At 34.8% G+C, this 21,630-nt stretch overlaps 1 protein-coding gene and 1 pseudogene across 1 annotated transcript; both read right to left on the reverse strand.

Moving 5' to 3' along the window:
- Positions 1-960: 960 nt before the first annotated feature.
- On the reverse strand, positions 961-17,005 carry LOC120203080 (annotated as a pseudogene).
- On the reverse strand, positions 14,304-16,655 carry LOC120203045 (ubiquitin carboxyl-terminal hydrolase 16-like). The gene is made up of 3 exons (XM_039203415.1): positions 16,372-16,655; positions 15,040-15,592; positions 14,304-14,924 (listed from the first exon to the last, which is right to left on the reverse strand). Exons 1-3 carry the CDS (start codon positions 16,653-16,655, stop codon positions 14,304-14,306), a joined length of 1,458 nt encoding a protein of 485 aa, XP_039059346.1.
- Positions 17,006-21,630: the final 4,625 nt, after the last annotated feature.

Consider the following 21,630-nt stretch of genomic DNA (forward strand, 5'->3'; position numbering starts at 1 on the left):
GATGGATCATTACCACCATAATTAGGGTTCAAGGTTAAATCTGACATCCAATACGATTTTCTTGTAACAATATGGTCAATTGATTTCGAGTATGATTCTAATAATATTTGTATGCACAAAGGAAACTCTATGTAACGGTTCTCATATGAAGTTGGTAATTTTATTTTAGCAGAGGTGACATATTTCAGTCAATTTTTACAATAATTTCAAAATGTAATGAATAGATTTTTCAATAATTAATTAGATTGTTATATGTAATACAAATATCATATCATTAGTTAAATGTATAAAACACATCAATAAATATCTTAAAATATAATATATATATATATATATATTCAAAAATCTAAACTTTTTGAAAATTCAAAATATTTGAAAATATTTTTATAATTTTTTTAACTTAAATCGAATATATGTAAGGGAAAATACATATAATCTTTCTCATCGCAATTTAGATCCTCTTGAGGTTGATATGTTAAGAACCCGTTAATCATATCACAATTATATATAATCTTCCAAGTGCAAATTGTTATGGTAAAATAACATTTAAAAAAAATAATTTATTGAACTAAGGTTAACGCAAAAACCGTTTGTAAGATGTGTTCTTTATTTTTTTTAATATCTACGTCCATTTAAAAATCATTTTGAAATTCCAAATTTCTTTTAATAGTCTAAAGTTATTTATTATAAAGTATATACGTTAAAAAAAATTTAACCATTTCACAACACAACATAGCCGCTCAAACCCATGACCTCTATAGATAGCAACATTTCTTTTTACCACAAAGGTCACTTCATGTGTTCAAAATTTCCTAGTGTTAAATTCAACATTCCTTTTTACGGATAACATCTTATTATTACACCTAACAATGTTGTAGGCGTGACTAGATTGCAAAACATGATGGATCATCACTATCATAATTAGGGTTTAAGGATAAAACCTATATACAACATATGAGGTTTTCTTGTAAGATATGGACAGTGATTATGATTCTACTAAGATTTGTATACACAAAGGAATGTACACATGTTGAGCAAGACGGAAAAGAAAAAAAATAGGTCAAGGAAAGGAAAGATTCAAGAGTAAAAATATATATCTTCCATTTTTTTTTCTTTTTTGGAAGGCCATTGAGATGATCTTATGTTGGTGGCAACATTTTTTTCTTCTCCAACCTTGGTAAGGTTTTTGTTCTAATGTGTGCGTGGGGCGCCATTAGCTCATTGTTTATCTACACAAAATAAATGTGGGGAAGTGCATTATAAGCCATCCTTACCGAGCATCGACCGCACCTCCAAGATAGACCTTGGTGGCTCAAGGTCCTTTTCCGGGAGTGCATTGCCAACAAGCTGTTGCATCTGTGATGCAAAAAATATCATCCAGGATCTGCAAATTCACAACATTAAAGATTACATTTTAATATCCCAATAATTTGAGTTAAAATACGTTAGCCTTCAGAAGTTTGAAGAGAATGATAGCGCTTCTTATCTTAGCCTTCAGTCTTTTTTACTAGGATACTAAGATTTCAACCCATCTGCATTTTCTTAGTAATTTGATTGTTTATACACTAAAAACATTGCTAACATCATTCATCTCTTGTATAAATACCCATTGATGGATTCAAGAAGTTTAAATACACAATTGAGGAAGAATCTTCTTGAACATATCGTTCCTCTCAATTTAACATGGCATCAGAGCCACAAAAACCCAGACTTTTGCCAATGTTCAACAAGAAGAGAGTTGTAAGAATGCAATGCTTTATATGACACCGGTTGACAGTGCCGGTTTGGTTGATAGTGGGTTGCAAAAACAAAGGCAAAAAATTCTGAAGAAGATCATTTGTTCTAGTGTGAATATTGTAGGAGGCCTAGGCATATCAAGGAGACTTGCTGGAAGTTACATGGCAGACCCACCAGAGGGAAGGAAGGAATGCGAGCTACTTTTGGCTCATCTCACCTCATCTCAAGTAACATCCAATTTTGTACAGTCAGGTAATGTCTTTAAAGCACATGCTGATTCTAAATCTTGGAGTATGGATTCTGGTGTGAATAGACACATGACAGGATCCTCTAAAATCTTAATTATTCTCCTACAACACTCGAAGATAGTGTTCAAATAACTGATGTTTCCTTTACCTCCATATAAGGATCAAGTTCTGTTAACTGTACCACTAAAATTACATTTGTCTTTTGTACTTCATGTTCCCAAATTTCCCCACAATCTCTTGTCTGCCAATATCATCATTACTAAAGCTCTAACTACAAAGTTAAAATTTTACCCTGATCATTGTCTTGCAGGATCTTCAAACAGGAAAAAGGATTGGTAATGGTAAATTATATGATGGCTTCTACATGCCGGAGGAAGATTAGGACTTAACACCATGTTAGGCTTTAACAAATAAAGATGCCAACAAGGAACTAATTAAGTATCAAAGACGGTTAAGAAATCCATCATTTATGTTTGAGAGAAGTTATTTCCTAGTTTGTTATCAAAAACTCAATTTCATTAGTCTGTGATGCTTGAGAGTATCCTAAACATACTAAAAACTCTTATCCCTTATGAAATAATTTAAGTATTGTTCCTTTTTCAATGATTCATTCTGATGTTTGAGGACCGAACCGAAATACCTCTTTAATCAGTAAACGATGGTTTGTGACTTTTTTATTGCTGCACTAGAATGATATGAGTGTATTTGCTAAAAATCTAAGAGGAAGTGTTTTCTTATTTTCAATCTTTTCAGATGAAGATTAGTACACAATTTGATGCAAAAGTAAAAATTTTGATAACTGAATGGAACAAAATACAATTTTAGGGAATATTTGGAGTCACACAGGCAATCCATCAAACAATTTGTCCAAGAACTAGAGAACAAAATGGAGTAGCAGAGAGGAAGAACATGCATCTTTTGGAGGTTGCTTAGTCTCTCAAGTTCACAATGAGCCTTCCTAAGCCTTAATAGGAGATATAGTCTTAGTTGCTTATTAATAGAATGCCTCTAAAGACAGAATTCCTTTAAAGGCTTTGCTTGAAAGTAGAGAGTACAAAGTTCCTCCAAAAGTATTTGGTTGTGTTTTCTTTGTTCATACGAAGAATGAAAGAAAACTGGATCCTCGAGCTCTTAAGTGTGTGTTTATTGGGTATTCACAAAAACATTTGGCTATAAGTGCTATCATCTTCCTTCACCGAAGTATTCTGTTAGTATGAATGACATTGTCTGAGAAGATGAACCATATTATCGTACAACTTCATCATCTCTTCAGGATGAGATTGAGCAGGAAAAAATGATGCCTAATCCTATGGATTTGGAAAATTTTATTCCAAGAGAGAATGGTGTCGAAGGGAGATGGTAGAATGTATGGATGGACCATAGAGAATTCCTCTTCTACTAGATAAACCCGATTTAAGAAGAAACTCAAAAAGAAATAGAGAAGAAAAATTCACCATGCAGCTTACTTAGTGTCAAGAATCTTCTTCTGCTGGTGAGTTACCCTTAATCCATGTTTATTTAGATTTACTTATTTGTTCTAAGTTGTCAGGTCATGTATCAAACATCCTATTTCGAACTTTGGTTTTTATGACACACTAACCCCTTCCTAAATAATTTGTGTCTTGTCCTTATCCTGTGACTATTCCACAATATTAGAGGGAGCATGTCAATAATACGAGATAGGGAGTCATGATTAAGAGATGGAGGCTCTAGCAAAGAATGAAACCTGAAAAGCTAGAAAAAAAAATAGGTTAGTTGCAAGTGGATCGTCATTGTGAATCAGAAGATAGATGGTTCGATTGAAAAATATAAAGCTAGATTGATAGCCAAAAGCTTCACTCAAACATATAGAATGGACTATCATGAAACTTTTTCTCTTGTTGCAAAGATGAACACCAACATAATTTTACTATAATGTGCAACCAATTTTAATTGAGATTTGCAATAATTTGATGAGAAGAATGCTTTATTTCAGGGTGACCTAAATGAAGAAGTTTATATGGTGATTCCTTCAAGCTTTGATGATTAAAAAACACAAGAAACTATGTGTAGGTTGAAGAAGGATTTATATGGGTTAAAACAATCTCTTAGGACATGGTTTGATAAATTTAGCAAAGCCATGATCTCATTTGACTATCTATAGAGCAACACTGATGACATTGTGGTAACAAGAGATGAGAAAGAAGAGATGGCCCGGTTGAGATAGAAATTAGCTCGGGAATTTGAATCAAGGACTTGACAAAATTGCAATACTTTCTAGGAATTGAAGTGGCTAGGTCCAGAAGAAGAATCTTCATTTCGCAGTGGAAGCATATTTTGGATCTTCTGGAACCACCCATAAAAAGCAACCACAAGCTGCAAGCAGGAATTGGGGAAACTGTTGATAAGGGGAGATACCAAAGGTTAATTGAATGACACATTTATTTCTCGCATACGAGACCTAATATAACATTTGCAGTTGGCTTGGTAAGCCGATTTATGCATGATCCTCGAGAGTCGTATGCAAGTTGTTTCTTGCATTCTATGTTATATGAAGTCTGCTCTATGAAAGGGACTTTTATTTTCCAAATATGGTCATCTCCGGATAGAAGCCTTTACAAATATAGACTAAGCTAGGTCTTTGGATAATCTAAAGTTCACAACCGAGTATTGCACTTTTGTGGGAGGAAATCTGATTACTTGGAGAAGCAATACACAAAATGTAGTTGCTTGATCGAGTGCTGAGGCAGAATACAGGGCAATGGCACAATGAGTTTGTGAGCTCCCATGGTTACGGAAATTACTGGCAGAATTAAGGTTATCAAAAGGAAATGTGGTATTCTTGTACTGGATAACAATGCTTCTATTAGTATTGTTCAAAATCTGGTTCAACATGACTGGATGAACATATTGAGATCGATCAACACTTCATTAAAGAGAATATACACACAGGTGCTTTGAACTTAATCCATGTGACACCAAAGAGACAACTAACAGATGTCTTCACCAAAGGACTCGATAATAGAACTAAACATAATTTGGTCTTCAAGTTGAGCATGTGTGACATCTTTGAACCAACTTGAGGAGGGTGTTGACCAACTCAGTTGAAATCTTGGGAATCAATTTGTTGGCTTATTTATAAGGCGGAACTATAGTAATTACTTGGTAATTGTAGGATTATTTCCCTAGTTAGATCCATTCAACTCTTGCATAAATACCCATGGATATATTCAAGTTTTGATACACAATTGAGGAAGAATCCTCTTGAACATTTGGTTCCTCTCTCAATTTAACAATATATGATTTGTTCATTGTTCACTAACATTCTATAAATATTCGTAAACATGTTCATCTAGAATATGCAATGCTCAGTATAGTAATAAATTCAGGAACTTATTTTGAACAAGAATGGAAAAGATTGTTAGGCTTTCACTTACAGATACAGCAATTCGAGAACCTTTGTACCATGATTTATTATCTCTGGTTTACCAAGAAGCCGAGAACATCCTGCATTGATAAGACAAAAAAATAAGAGGAAGAAAAGATCATGTAAGTTGTGCATATTATTAGCTTCAATTGCAAATTTCAAACCATTTAATGCATCATTCATCTACAACTTACTTGTCCCATCCTATCCCAGTACCATCAGCAAATTGCAATGAAAACATGAGTCTCAAAAACAATATGAAGGTGATTTATTGTACTTATCAGCTGTTCTATTAATGAATACATTATGCGCCGAATATCAGACTCTTCCATGGTTTCTTTAGAATCTTGGAGAATTTTTTTTTTTCAATTTGTTGAGTTCTGTAATTTGGTTTGGAGAAAAAAGAAAATAAAAAACAAAAAACAATTCAACAGCATAACCAAAATATTACTCAAACAAATTAAAATGATTGAATGAGAAACTTCAAGCATATACAATTGACTGATATGCCTCTGGAATGACGAAAACTGAAAGATACAATATGCTGCTAATAAAATGATCGACCAACATTTTTGGATTGAATTTGAAACTTTGAGATTATATATATCGACGCATATAGCCTTCATACAGAATGAAAGATCATCATAGTTTCTCTTCAGGGGATATTAAATTCCCAAAAGAACAGTGATTGCTACTTCGGAAAATAAAAGAAGCTATTGATGTTGTTGATGCATGAAGCAGCATGAAAATCAAGCTTAATTTGCTGGACAACCCTAGAGTCTGATAATAAAGACACCCACAAAACAATTATCTAACAAATTAATTCTTGTTATAGTCTAAGATTTCTGCTTCTCTAAAAGTTCTTTTCAGGATTCAGATAAACTCGAAATTAAATTCATGGCCACTATATGAAAATGACTAACATTGTCAGCAAGTTTTTCAACAACAGCCTGCAGGTACCCTCTAAACTTGGTTCTCAACATCACCATCACCTCACTAAGACGCTCTCCAGGAGCCGTATTTCCACCATCAGGAATGCACGAACCCCATGACTTGAACTGGGTGTCTATCTTGGGACGTAGGACATCAAGCACCCTTTTCATAGAATTCAACAGGATACCCAGCTGAATGTAGCAATCAAGCTATTAATCAAACGAGTACAAGGAGTATGAATCCAATGGAGATTCTTGTTCAATGAAGTTATTCTATAGCTTACCTCATCAGGAACGGTGTAGGAGCATACGGATCGTTTAGTAAGTTTCTGTATGTACTTAACGCTGAATTTCTTTGGTACCAGATTTTCCTTCAAAGGAGACACTACATCTGCATATTGCTTATCAAGAGCTTCCGCTATTGCTTTCTCAACATCAAAATAGCCTGGTATAGAAACATAGCCAGTAGTTTATTACTTGTTCATGAAATACCTGGTTAAACAATTCACGATGCATACTGAAAGGACGTTCACTAGCACAAACTCTGAGGAAAAATATGAGTAGTAGATGACATACATTTTCCAGCACAAAAATATATTCAGGCCACCGGCAGATGATGATTTCATAGTCGCTCAAAGTCTCCTTGAGTTGTTCATACATTTCATCAATAAAAGTTGTAGAATGTTGTGTTCTAACTCCTGACCACTTTACCTGCAAGTATATAAAATTCAGATAACTTTCACACCAAAACCAATCTACGAAGACCAGTTTGATAATATCTGCAAGATGCTTCTAGAATAGAATACTTTAAGATTATCTTTATTTGTGGATTTCAATTGTAATCATGTAAAAAGAATAGAGAAGTCATCACATGCTTAGAGAAGATGACAATGATCAGGTAGGCCACGGTAATATTAATGAAGTTACAAGAAGGAAATCTGGTTCGACAATAAGATTGTTGCTTAAAGAATGTACCTTATCTAGTTTGCATGATTCAAGTAGAGATTGCTAATTATCTTGAATCCATATCATGATGTACAAGTGGAACAACTCCTTTTTATCAACTCCATCTTTCACATGACTGCAAGAAAAGTAAATGAGCACGTAATGGTCAAACGAAATATTACTAAAAGAATGGCTATTACTAAAAAGTTACCTTATGTTCCAGCTGGAAAGATCTCTCTGGAAATCGGCAGTTTCAATAATAAGTTCTACCACAGGTGGTGAAGGGCCAGATGGTGGGCATGCAAGAAGGAAAGCACGTAATCTGCTGCAAAGCTCAATGCTGTATATAGATGCTGATAGGTTTGGTAGGTCAATAAAACTGCACAAAGAAGGAACTCGATTTAATGTTGTGACTTCATATAGATGTGCCTAATGAAAAATTCACACATGCATGATTGTATGACCTGGTATGGTGGTCTGGAAAGTGAAAGGGCATATTTTATCAACAATTTTGGTACAAAAGGGTAAACATAAACACATTGTTTAAGCATATTAAAAGATAGCAGACTCATGACCATCACATCACAGATTACGTCAATAGTAGTAAGTAATTAATGCCAGCATCATGCTTATCTTAAAATCAAATATATATCTCAATTACTGATAAATTTTTTGGCATGATCCATCACATGAATGGGATTTTACTTTTTGAGCATGCTTAAAACAGATACAAAAACAAAAAAAGGGAACATAACTGGGAAGTATATGTTGATTGTGAATCTCAGTATCAGTTAATATCTCGTTCTTAATGTTCCTACATGCCATATTCTGGTAAGCAGTAGACACTGAAAAAGGGTCCAAAAAATTGGGTTCATCGTTGGTGGTAACAAATTCATCAGTCTCAGCCAAGTGCCTTCTTGATCTGTTTCTTGCAGCAGCCTGTGTATATATGAATATTTAGAATGTGCAGGTGAGATGTAGAAAGATAGGACATCATTAAGGAAATTAAATTCTGAACCTGGAAATAATGACACAGATTTGTCTGTGCTTCTGGAGACAATATGTCATGTAGAAGAGTATATAGCTTAACTGCAGGTTCCAGTGCCGGTGCTGCAAGTCCTGTTGCAGGCTTGAACACATCCATAATGCCTGAGAATGATGATTCATCAAGTGATTTGTAGTTCTCGAAAACCAGAGAAAGGATCTGCTCGATCTGATCTTTGGTTTCTCCCAAAACTCGATTCTGGGGATGCAGCAAAAAGCACATCTGTGTTATTAGGGAGAACAATAGTATAGCTTACAAACAAAAGGTGGAACGAGTAGTACCTCTTGATGAGTCAATGCTCCTTTAGTATGGCCCTTCATAACAACTGGCACTAACAATTCATGCACCAATCCCAGGCAGTCAGCAGTAGGCGTGGCCACATCCATTACATAAGAAAGATACCTGTAAAAAATGTACAGATGCCAGACCTAAAAACATTGACCAAAACAGTAACCTTCTAAAATATGAATGCCAACAGGACCAAAAAAAAAAGAAAAGGCAAAATTCAATTACCTTAGCTTCTTGGTGTAGACATCAGAAACTCCATAATACAAGGCAAACTCTGTTAACAATCATTTCCATGATCCATATAATTGTAAATTTCTTTGTTGGAATCGTTGAACCTTCATTGCAACTTCCAAGAAAAGGTCATAAGCAACTGTTTCTGCAACAGAACCACACTAAAAAAGAATGCAATTAATATCACAAAACCATTGAAGAATTAATTCATTTTTTTAGATTAAACAACTAAATGTCAGACAATAGTACCATATTGAAAGCAAACAAATGGACCAAACCTTCTTTCTTCAAACTATGAGCTACAGACATCAATGCAATTAATTAAGGAACTACGATTTAAAAGTTTAAGCTAATCAAGACTAGTTCACCTTGAGATGACTATTATCATCTGAAGTTGAGTAGTATATATACAGCTGAAGCTTGCCTACAGGTTCATGTTCTGGCTCACGGTAAATAGACCACCAGCGCAACTTGTCAGTCTACATTCAACTTTCATATGAGCATTATTAAATAAAAGAAAATTACAAATTAAGTAGAACTAATTGTCGGTATTTTGGAACAATACCAAATCTTCAGCAGCAGCAGCCACTTGTACAAGGATACGACCCAAATGCTTCCCCTTGGAGTCTTGAACTTCAACAATTAGTTCATCTCCCAAACTATCTGGGAAGCTGCAAGAGGTATCGGTTCCTATCTTGTAACAGTTTTAGAGAAATTTAGAGAAAGCAAGAGAGTTAAGGAACAGTTGCATACAAGAGATGTGTTTCACCAGATCCAGGATGCATTCTTATGTTGTTTTCGTCAGTTGAACTTTTCAGCCTCAGCATGCAAGCATATGTTTCTAATGACATGTATGGACAGAGAGGAAAGGATGTTGGAAAATTAAAGAAAAAATAACAAGTTGGCTAATCCATAACTAAAAAGGAAGATAAACTGGAAGAAACAAATATCCAAGCAATACTACAGATAAGTAATATCAAAATGTTTTAGTTACAAACAATTAAATGCAGATGCCCTTAAAGCAATCTACAATTCAATTGTAAAACCACATCTTTCAAGAAAAATACCACGTGTAGCAGAACTAAGGAGCTAGCATGTTCCATGATTTCCATAAATGATGTGGGCATCGATTGGCTTTAGCATAGACAGCATGAGTACTTCTTAAGTCTAAGTAGATAATATGAATAAATCCATTCAAACAGGATCCTACTGTGTAATCTCTAATGAGAAAACAAGGGTTTTCAAAAGACAAAGATAATACCTTGCACAATTTCATATGACGATGAACCGTTGCGTAAACTTGTTATGCCAGTTTTTAGCAGTCTAGATACTTGTTTTACATACTGAGTTCCAGCATGCATATATGCTTAACTTTTGGCTGTGAAAGAACGATTTGCAGGTAAATGAGGTGCAACACGAATCCTTTTAAGAGCATACCACCTTGAAGAGAGTACTGAGTTAAAGTTGGACAACTGATTCCGAATAGTCTCCAGCTTAATTTCCGGAGCACTAAGAGATGACATACTACAGCCAGTTGGTGGATCCAGGGTTGTTTTGACTTTATGTACTGTGTGGTGTCCACACTGTTTTTCGCTCGGACGGGAAAAGTCCAGTACCGACTTGGGAGTTTTTCTTTGAAAAGAATTTTGAAATGTGAGGAGTCGCCACTAATCATTTTAAGATGCGATTAGGACACCATAAAAACCGGGTGATTTTAATAAAACAGTTTATTTTTATCAAAATATCAAGTTTTAAGGTCTGCGAAAATCCAGAAATCAGGTTCGGGAGTTGGTTACGCGTGGGGAAGGATTAGCACCCCACAAGCGCCCAAAAATTGGTACCTAGTTGATTACCCTATATTTAGAATTGGAAATTTTGAGTTCGAACTTTATTTAATTTAAAAATCATTACGGATGCAAAGTTGACAAGGGTATTTGTTTATTCAGGCCAATAGCATTCGCCCCTAGCATAAATAAGGGAGATCAACTATTGTACCTAATAACCGGACATTGCCTTAATTTTAGAAATCATGATGCGGTCTTGAAAAGGATGTCGACTTATTTCGGGAATCGCCAGTAGTCACTCCTAAGCATACTTGAGGGAGATATACCATTAATTCCCTAATAAGTGAACATTGCCTTAGGTTTAAAAATAAAATGCAATCAAACAAATTTTTATTCATCCTAATTAAGCTAAGGGTCAATTAAGGATTTTTCTAGCTTAAAGTGTCAAATTATGAAAATTGAAGAACCTAGAAGCTCAAGCCTAAAATGTAGTTCTAATATTAACCCTATTTTATTTTTAAACCAATTATTGAACCGAATAACCGAAATAGTCCCTTGAGCATTTAAGCAAGGGCTGACTATAATTATTCCCTAAATTAAGAGAACTATATTGAAATATAGGCTCTATTTAACCTATTTGATTATGTCAATCTTAAAGGTCTAATTGAAGTTCGGGGACTAAAAGGTCAAAGATCTAAAATACCGAGTTCTAAGAGACTAGAAGTTTAAGGACCTAAATCAATAATTCCTAAAGTTTGCAGACTAATTAATAAACCAAAATCCCAAGTATTATCTAAATTGATCTATTAAAAACTCTACTCTTGGAGGCAGTAGGCCTCTCCAAATAAACTTCTTCCAGAAAATACCTCATCCAATCCCAAAGTCTCCGATGAACATAGATTAACAGCTGATCTAACAGTAAAAACCCCATCTTCAGTCCCTTTCCAAAGCACACGATCAGGAAAATCCAAAGAGAGCGAAAAATTCGAAATGATAGCCAGCAAGTTAGACCATTGTTCAAGTTCCCAGGCATGAAGAGTTCTTCTAAATTTAACATCCCAAGTCCAAACGGAAGAGATATACTCACCGAATTCAGATAATTTCCCAAACTGATTTAAGGAAATAGTAAATAGTCTTGGGAAAATGACAACAAGTGGATAATCCACAGCCCAAATATCTTGCCAAAACCGAATATTTTTACCATCACCAACATGAAAACTACACATGCTTCTAAATTTAGTGCCAAAGAAGTCTTCTTTAAAATAATTATTAAGCAATGATCTCCAAATCCATGATACTTTAGGAGGTACCTTACTGTCAAGAGTTAAAACTGAAGAATCGAGTCTATATTTGGCACAAACAACTTCCCTCCAAACTGCGTCCCTATCATTGGCAAACCTCCAAGTCCATTTCCCTAAAAGCGCTCTATTCATCAAGTTGAGATTAAGAACTCCTAAGCCCCCTTCACTCTTCGGCTTGCAAACATTGGATCAGCTAACCCAGTGGATTTTTCTAATGCCAGTTCCCCCTCCCCATAGGAAATTTGACATGATAGAGTTAAGGGTTTTTAGAACCGAAGCTGGAATTTTAAATATGGAAAGATAATATGTAGGAAGCGAACAAAGAACCGCCTTGATTAACACTAGCCTCCCTGCTAAAGAAAGAGATGCAGCCCTCCACCCGGTTAGCTTGTTAAAAAAATTATTAATGACTGGTTTCCAAATAGCTGCAGAATTCCTAGTAGCCCCAAGGGGAAGCCCTAGATATTCGGAAGGAAATCTTCCAATTGAACATCCAATAGAAGTAGCCCATTCCAGCAGTTCCCTTCATTAACCCCAAACAATTTGCTCTTCTTCAAATTCAATTGTAGACCAGAAACCACTTGAAATACTCTAAGCACCGACATTCTGAATTTGCATTTTCGAAGCACCAGAAAATATAATCAAATCATCCGCAAACTGTAAATGAGACACATATGCAGACCCCTGTTCTCTGCCAATCACCATTCCAGAAAATAAACCTTGAGACACAGACCTTCGTATCAATAGATTAAGTACCTCCCCTACTAAGTTAAACAACAAAGGAGACAGAGAGCAACCCTGTCGAAGGCCTTTAGTCATTAAGAATTCCTCAGAGGGTACTCCATTTACAAGAACCGAAACAGAAGCTGTGGTTACACACTGCTTAATCCAGCCCCTCCATCTGGAACCGAAGCCCATTTTCTCCATTATTTTAAATAAAATAGACCACTCAACAGAATCGTAGGCTTTCTTGAAATCAACCTTGAATACACAGCCCTTGAGACCATGTTTTCTCCAATAATCCACTCCTTCATTAGCAATTAAAGAAAAGTCCAGAATATGTCTACCTGGTATGAAGGCGAACTGTGTTGGACTAAAGATGTCTGAAATGCAACCCCTCAATCTCCTCGACAAACACTTAGAAATGATCTTATACAACCCACCAACTAGGCTAATTGGCCTAAAGTCATCTAGACCGCCAATGTTAGCGACTTTTGGAATGAGAGTGATAAAAGTGTGATTAACCCCATGTTCCCAGTCTTTCCCCAAATAAAAATCATGAAAAAATTTCATAATATCAACCTTGAGGACAGGCCAAAACCTTTTGAAGAAGCCCAAATTTAAACCATCCGGTCCCGGCGCTTTATTACTATCACAAGATTGTAAAGTCTCCCAAACTTCCTCCTCTGTAAATTCCTTCTCTAAACATAGATTCTGTTCAACTGAAATACTAGGAAAATTCAACCTTATCTCATCCACCTCTAAATTCGAATGCTCGTTGAAATTCTTAAAGAAGTGGTCTCTAATAGTGGTCTTAATGACAGAAGGTTCTTGAATAACATTACCCCGGATATTCAACGCATTCAAAGCATTCCTCCTCATCCTAATCGAAGCACAATTATGGAAAAATCTAGTATTTCTATCTCCATCTTCTATCCATTTTGATCTGGATTTTATGGGGTACTTTTTTAATTGATTTTTTTTGTTTTAACCTCATGGGTGAAGATGATTTTCTTTAATATTGCTTGCATTTTAGTTTGTATTTGTTTTTCTTGGTTGTCATACCTTAACTAAAAATATTTTCCCACTCTTATGGATTTATAACCTTTCAGAATGGTGATTTTAGGATAGGGCTGTTATGAAGCTGCAAGTGTGGTGGTTCTGTTGTAAAATTAAATGCACAACAGGTTGATGGATTTAGCCAATAATATAAAACCAAAAAAGCACAGCATATTTTTTCCATAAATATTCATCATAATAAAAAGAAAAGGAAACAATCTTATATTACCCATTTCCACAGTTTATAAGACCACGTGGTTGCAGTTCCACCTTATTCCAACTATAAAGTTTGACAAATGACTCATATGAAAAAATTTCCTGCAAAGGAGAAAAAGCTAATATGTCCAAGGCTCGTTAGGGCTAAAATAGTAACTTTAAGCTTATTGCTAAAGTTCCACCGACAAATGACTCATATGAAAAAATTTCCTGCAAAGGAGAAAAAGCTAATATGTCAAAGGCTCGTTAGGGCTAAAATTGTAACTTTAAGCTTATTGCTAAAGTTCCACCAACCTCATTACAAGCTCCAAGTTGATAGTGTTAGGGCATTTTAGATCCTCTGAATTGATCAACAACTTTCAACATGGAGATTTTCAATCCATTCTTACAATTAGAACTTGAAACCTGAGGTAATTTCGCAACATTTTGCATGAACGCCATTAGTTTTCCCGGATTTCACACTGGAAACAACAAGCACTCTGGCATTGTATGAATAAGCATCAGATGACTTAAATGTATGAGAAGCATTGCTAGGTCCATTAATGAAAGCAGTAGAGCCTGATTTTTCAAAACTGACTAGTGGAACATCTGTACTGATAGCTTCTTTGGGTTTTGCAGCATGCGAAATATTGTTAGACCCACACTCCACCTGATTAGCCCATCCAGAATTTGAAGACTTGGAGTTTCTGACATTCAGAGAATCTAGGCCAACATTGTCTGACAAAGTTACTCCATCAGAAAGCTTGGCATGCCCTGAAGTATTAGCAACCTGAGGAGCATCATCCAATTTAGCATCTTTCACGTTGGAGCTGTGTGGATGTGAGGAAGAAGCATTTCCAGACAAAGTAAACGAAAAATGTAAGGATGACCCAGAATCAAGTGAGGCACCTTTACCGCCTTTTTTATGATACGAGTTAAAAGACTCATTGTCAGCAACATTTGTAGATGGAACTGATTTCAGAGTTCTGTCCCAGAAACCAGAAGACAATCTAGAACCCTCCACAATTGATCCCTAACACATATCATTACCACCTGATCCTGAAGAACTAGTCACTCTGCACTGTCTCTCTCCACTTTGATCAGGCTTAGTCCGATTTAATTTTTTTTATTTTAGAAATTTTATCTACAGAATCAACCAGCCTAACAATTTTTGGGGATGATGGATTGGTTTGATCCAAATTGTTGACAACAGACGAAGTCCAAAAGGTGTCAAGATTAGCATCAGCAGAAAAAGAACTATCTAATTTATCAGGCTCATTTGAACTTATGCTCTCACACATAGAAACATCATCAGATGATTCACTACCAGCAGCAGAAGAAGAGAATCCAGAAAATGAAGCACTGGAAGATTCAGAAGCAGAGTTCAGTCCTTCACCATCAGCATGAAGCTCAACCTTTGCATCATCATCCTTCCCATGTAAAACCGCAGAAGAGCTAGAGGAACTCAACAGTGCAAGTCCTGTTTTGGAGTTAAACAATGCAGATTCTTTGGAGGATGTTCTAGTTAACTTTGCATCCAACTTTCCTTTGTTTTCATATCCGTCTCCATATTGGTCTTGCTCTATCACCTTCTGAACGTAATCACCTCCCTCATCATGAATTTGGTGTGCAACAATCGGAGGCGGATAACATTCTTCCTTGTGACCTCGACGCCAGTAAATAATTTGACACTTGGGAGAACTGAAACAGCCAAAATTTGATGTAAATATTATATTATTGAAAGACATTGCACATAATCAACTGTATCATCAGAAAAATAATGCTAAATACAGCCATAATTGACTATTGTTGTCCCATTGAATCAGTAACACATCCTTAAAAAACCCTAAACAAAGTGATGGGGAAAAGCTAAATTATTCTCCAAGTGAGAATATTCGTTTCTTTTACATAAAAACTACATTTTAACAATTTCGCGAAAATACTAAGTTAACACTTAACATACACATCCTTAACCCCTAAAATGTATGACCGGGGAAAAAGTAAAGAAAAAAGTCTTAAACTGCAGGTGAGAAAGGGCACAAAGAAAAAGGTCATCATGAAGAGGAATTGTGTTCTAATATCCAATCTTCGTAACATGGAGATAGGAGGCTCAGACATGGAATCTAGAAACAAAAACACTTGCTCAAAATCAACATATCTATCCATCAAAACATTGCGGCATTTAAGAATCAAGACCAACACCAAACTTAATGCTTGACTTTGGATGTTGAGTTCATAATTTATTTTCAGAAGTCTTCTAAATTGCTTCCTTTCTCACAGCTAAATTGCTTCCTTTCTCACTGCTAAATTGCTTCCTTTCTAACTTGCATAGCGCAAATTGAAGCACTCATCTAATCAAATATTATTTCAATTTCATACTGTTTATTCATCTCAAATGCCGTTCAAAGTTCAAACTAATGGCCTAAATGAAGAAAGAAATCTCAATAATTCTAAGTTAGAAAAATAACAAGCTAACCAACCAGTATCGAACGGCTTTACAGCGGGCGCAGCGAGTAGTAGCAGGACAATAACAAACAGCGCATTGGTGATAGTTCCACGAAATGGAAACTGCACCATATCCAACCGTGGCCTCAAGCTCCGCTCTAGCAGTCTCCTCCGAGGCCAAAATCAAAAGCCTCTGGATCTCCGCTTGCCTGGCTACAGATAGCCGCCATTTCCGCCTAACGAAAAAGCCGATCAATGGAAGAACGAATGAGACCACAAGGACCAGGCTCGAAAACCCTAGATCCCCGACAAGAAGCATTTATCCTGCACCTGTTACAAATAGGCATCCAACGGAGTCGCCAAATCCTAGCCCTCCTAATCTTACCAATGCACATAGATTCCAAAACGTCGCCGTCTCGAACGCTCTCGCGATGGAACAAACTCCGGCCGTCGAACATGCAACCGCAGCCGTTGATTCTGGACCCCAAAAAAGAACATTGAACCGAACCGTGATCTCCGAAAATGAAACAATTCGAGAATTTTATAAAAAAAAAAGCCAAATAAAAATTAACAAATCCAAAAGGGACTGGCAGTGAGAGAAGAATGTTGGTGTTGCTTGAGTTAGCCAAAAAGGTGAAAGCTTTAGCTTCTTCTTCAGCTCGGCAGATTATCAGAAAACAATTTTTTTCCTTTTTCAGATCGGAATTTTAACAGAGAGAAGGAACAATAAAAGGAAAAATAACATTAAAAAGGTATAGTTTAATTAAATAAAATTATTTAATAATTAGATGGTGTAAACTTAATTTATATGATTTATTTTTAAGTTAGGGTAAATTACATCATTTTTTATTGTACTTTATTTTCTCTCTTATTTCACTTATCGTACTTTCAGCTTTTTAATTTGCTCACTGAATTTTACATATTGAATATTTTTGCTTACTTTGCTGTTAGCTATTTAACGATGTAATAATATGACATTTTTATTTATTTTTAATATAAAATGATTAAAAAAAAACCAAAATATTGAAGGTGGTCAGATGCTACTGCCAGCCACCGTCGTTAATGTTGGTCATTCGATCCCAAATTTCATAGGTCGGTTCATCTCAACCCTTGAGTCCGAATTTGATGGTTGTTTTGCCCAAAAATATCTCAAAAACCTTGAATCTAAACTGAAACTTTTTGGCTTTCTCAATTTCAATCTCAAATTCGTGTACTTCAGAGCAAGTTCCGACAAAATGGAGGTCAGATTTGGACTAACGGTGTCAAAGCAAAGCGACCAGTGAAATTTAAGACCGAATGACCACAATCTACGGTTGTTGACGGATGCCAGCAGTGGCATCCTGCCACCTTCGTCTTTTTGTTACTTTTTTAATTATTTTATATTAAAAATAAATTAATAATGTCATGTCATCAAAATATTAGAGATATAACGGATGAGTGAACAAAATGATTTAATCTGTAAAGTTCAATGATCAAATTAAAAAATTTAAAAGTATAGTGAGCAAAATATGAGAAAGAGTAAAGTATTGTAAGGAACGGTGTAATTTACCCTTTAATTTAAGGGTCTCGTGTGAAGTTAAAATATAACATTTATATTTAGAATTTAGAATTTAGCATATTTCTAGGTTTATAATTGTAATTTTAATGTATAGATTTATTATTAAAATAGTAATTAGTTTGTTTAGAATAATATTTTATTCACTAACAATTAGTTAGCCAGTGAAATGAGACATAATATTTTAAATAATGTCAAAAGTCTATGTAATACCCCAAATATTAGGTCAGTGACATTATTGGAAAGATTTAGAATTTGAGGATCTATTTAAATAAATTATAAAAGATAAGAAATGATTTGGAATAGTGTTTAAGATCAATTAGTAACAATTGAAGAATAAAGAGGGCATTTTGGTCCTTTAAGGAGAAATGAATTTAAAATTATTTCATTATTAGAGATTTAAGAATGAAAAGGGGAAAGTTATATATTCTTCTTCTCCTTCTCCCGCGCTCATGTATTCTCCCCATAGCCAAGGTAAGTTTCCTTTAAGTTAGTTTATTCTTTAGTTTATGGACATGTTTTGAAACCTTAAGTAATATAGAGGCTTAAGGAAAGTTCAAGGTTAAAACTAAGTAATTAGTAAAATATTTGAGATTTAAGAAAATGGGTTTTTGAATGATATGTTATATATGAGTGTTTATTGATGTTTACTGGTAGTTTTGACTTGTCAAAGTAGTAAATGAGAGATTAGAAGCATTGGATGAGTTTAAAAACAAGTTAGAAAATATGGTGTGATTCTTAGACTCAAGTAAGCTTGAGAGATTTTAGATGTTTTAAGAAGCTAAATGAAGGAAAGCTAGTAGGAATAAGTAGAAAAGAGTTAAATAGCATTGTTGGGTGTAAACATAAAGAAATTTGGCCCCATTTGGCTAATAATCGGGTTAAAAACTGGAAAATCTGGACAAGGGTATCGATACTGATAGAATAGTACTGATACTATAAACTAAAATATGATGAATTAGCTAAGTAGTATCGATACTGATTAAATCAGTATCGATACCGACGAGGTAGTATCGATACCATAGTAAGGGTATCGATACCAAGCATCATCGAAGCTAAAATTGGTATCGATACCAGAAGGGGTATCGGTACCATAGTATGGTAGTACCGATACCATGGTAAGGGTATTAATACCAGGCAACGTCGAACCTAAAATTGGTATCGATACTGAAGGGTATATCGGTACCATGTATAGAAGTATCGGTACCAGGGTAGTAGTATCGATACTATGGAGCCAGAAATGTTAAAAATAGGCTGATATTAGTATAAAAAGTTAATGATATGTCCTTTTGAGTATGGTTTAAGTATAATGGTTAGGAAATATACTAACATTGGGTACCATGTTTTAATGGGTGCTTGAGTAGATTGGAACCAAGCTCCCGAGTCAAGCAAAACTAAATACAAAGGCAAAGTACCAGAGTGATCAACTTTGCGTTTTGGATATATAGCGAGGAAAGTCAGGTGAGTGTATTTAATTGTGTCACTATATGTTTCACTAATCATATATGTATGATTGTTTAATATGTGTGTGGTGATTACCAAATAGGCACCAAGTGTGCATTCCACGGAATTCATCATATGTGGATGAATAACTGTTTCGGCACTATGTGTGCATTCCACAAAATTCATCATATGTGGATGAATAATTGTTTCGGCACTATATGTGCTTTCCACGGAATTCATCATATGTGGATGAATAACCGTTTCGACACTATGTGTACATTCCACGGAATTCATCCTACGTGGATGAATAACCGTTTCGGCGCTATGTGTGCATTCCACGTAATTCATCCTATGTGGATGAATAACCGTTTTGGCACTAAGTGTGCATTTCACGGAATTCATCATGAGTTGATGAATAACCGTACAGGCACTATGTGTGCAAATTCACGGAACTCATCATGAGTTGATGAATAACCGTATAGGCACGATGTGTGCAACCCACGAAATCCATCATGAGTTGATGAACTATCGTAAAGGCACTACGTGTGCATCTTAATAAATGAACATGAATAGGAAATTGGTAAATTACTATGTTAGCACAGGTTTATAATAAATTATAAAGAGTTAATTGATAATATAAATAATTATTAGAGTAGAAACTAGTCCAAAATAAAAAAATAATGGCCTAACTGTGTAATTGGCAGAAATGTGTCAATTATGCATTAGATGAATAATTAAATATTGTTGAGTCAAAGATGAAAGGTCAAACACTGTTGAATAAAAGAATAATGGCCTAAGCAATTGGTAGAAAGGTGTCAATTATGCCAGTTAGATGAATGGTTAAAGACCGTTGAATAAAAGAATAATAGCCTAACTGTGCAATTGGCATAAAGGTGTCAACTATGCCAGTTAGATGAATAGTTAAATATTGTTGAATAAAAGATGAAAGGTTAAACACTGTTGAATAAAAGAATAATGAACTAGCTGTGCATTTGACAGAAAAGTGTAAAATATGGAAGTTACGTGAAAAGATAAATACCTTTGGGTAAAGAATAAAGGAATTATAATGTAATATGATATGAATGGTATATAAGTGATAATAAGGGATGATATATATATATAATGTACAATAATGCATAACTAGTATGAAGGGATGTTATAAAGGAAAACGTAAATAGTACATAATGGGCATGAAATGATACCTAAATGAAAATATCAAACAGTGCATTAACAGTATTTAAGGTGCCATCATAATGATTATAAAAGATATGTGACTAATTAGCACCTTGGTGCAATACATGTATGATACCTTCACATTTAATGTACATAGGGCAAATAAAGAATAAAAGGAGAAAAATATACATAAGGATAAGTATGATGGACAACTAAGAATAATTTCCATGATGTTATGAAAGAATTATGGTTTAACTGATGAGGGCTTAATTGGTTCTTATGAATGATGAAATTAAATTATTCATTCAATATTTATAAGATATTTTCGTATAATTGTAATATCCTTGTAGTTTTATATCTCACTAAGTAAATACTTAACGTGTGTTTATTTCACGCGTAGGTAAAGGCAAGGATTAATTGCGTAAGGAGTGTAGCAGTAGCAACAACTTTCATCTGTTAAGATTGACTCTCAACAATAACGGTAGGACAATCATGTTTGTTTTTAAACAATTGCTGGTATGTAATCGAATTTAAAGAAAAATGTTGGAATGTATATAAAGTGGAATTTGATAGTATATTTCGATGACTGTTTTATAATTGTGCTAAAATGCTTTAATTTAAATTTCAAAACGAAATTTTACTAGTTTTCAAACGATAAAATATTTTAAAAAGTGATGTGACATTCGTATCTCGTGTACGGAAAGATATACGGAAGATGGATGTTACAGTCTAAATTCTAAATTTTACGAATGAAGTAAACTGGACTGCGAGAATTGTCCTTATCTCTGCAGTAATTGATATGGATTAATCAATTAATAGATTAAATACTAATGATAAATTAAAAAAAATATTTTATTCAAATAGATATTAATTTAGATTATGTTATTAGAAAGGGAAATCTGGTGGTCGAGGGGAATGGAATTTTGTCTTGGGGTATCGAGAAGCGTGAATTCTTTGGCCATCAATTATTCGGACCAAAGTGGGGGCCATGAGTTGAACCGGCTTAACTAAACTTCCGGTTTTTTATTTGTTAGTGGAATCCGACGGTGGATATTTGTTATTGGTTTGGTGGGAGCCGGAATCTAATGACTCGCCTTTTTCCTTCCATAATTAATTATTCTCT

The sequence above is a fragment of the Hibiscus syriacus genome, unplaced genomic scaffold (assembly GCF_006381635.1).
Source record: "Hibiscus syriacus cultivar Baekdansim isolate YM2019G1 unplaced genomic scaffold, ASM638163v2 tig00009023_pilon, whole genome shotgun sequence".
Lineage (NCBI taxonomy): Eukaryota > Viridiplantae > Streptophyta > Magnoliopsida > Malvales > Malvaceae > Hibiscus > Hibiscus syriacus.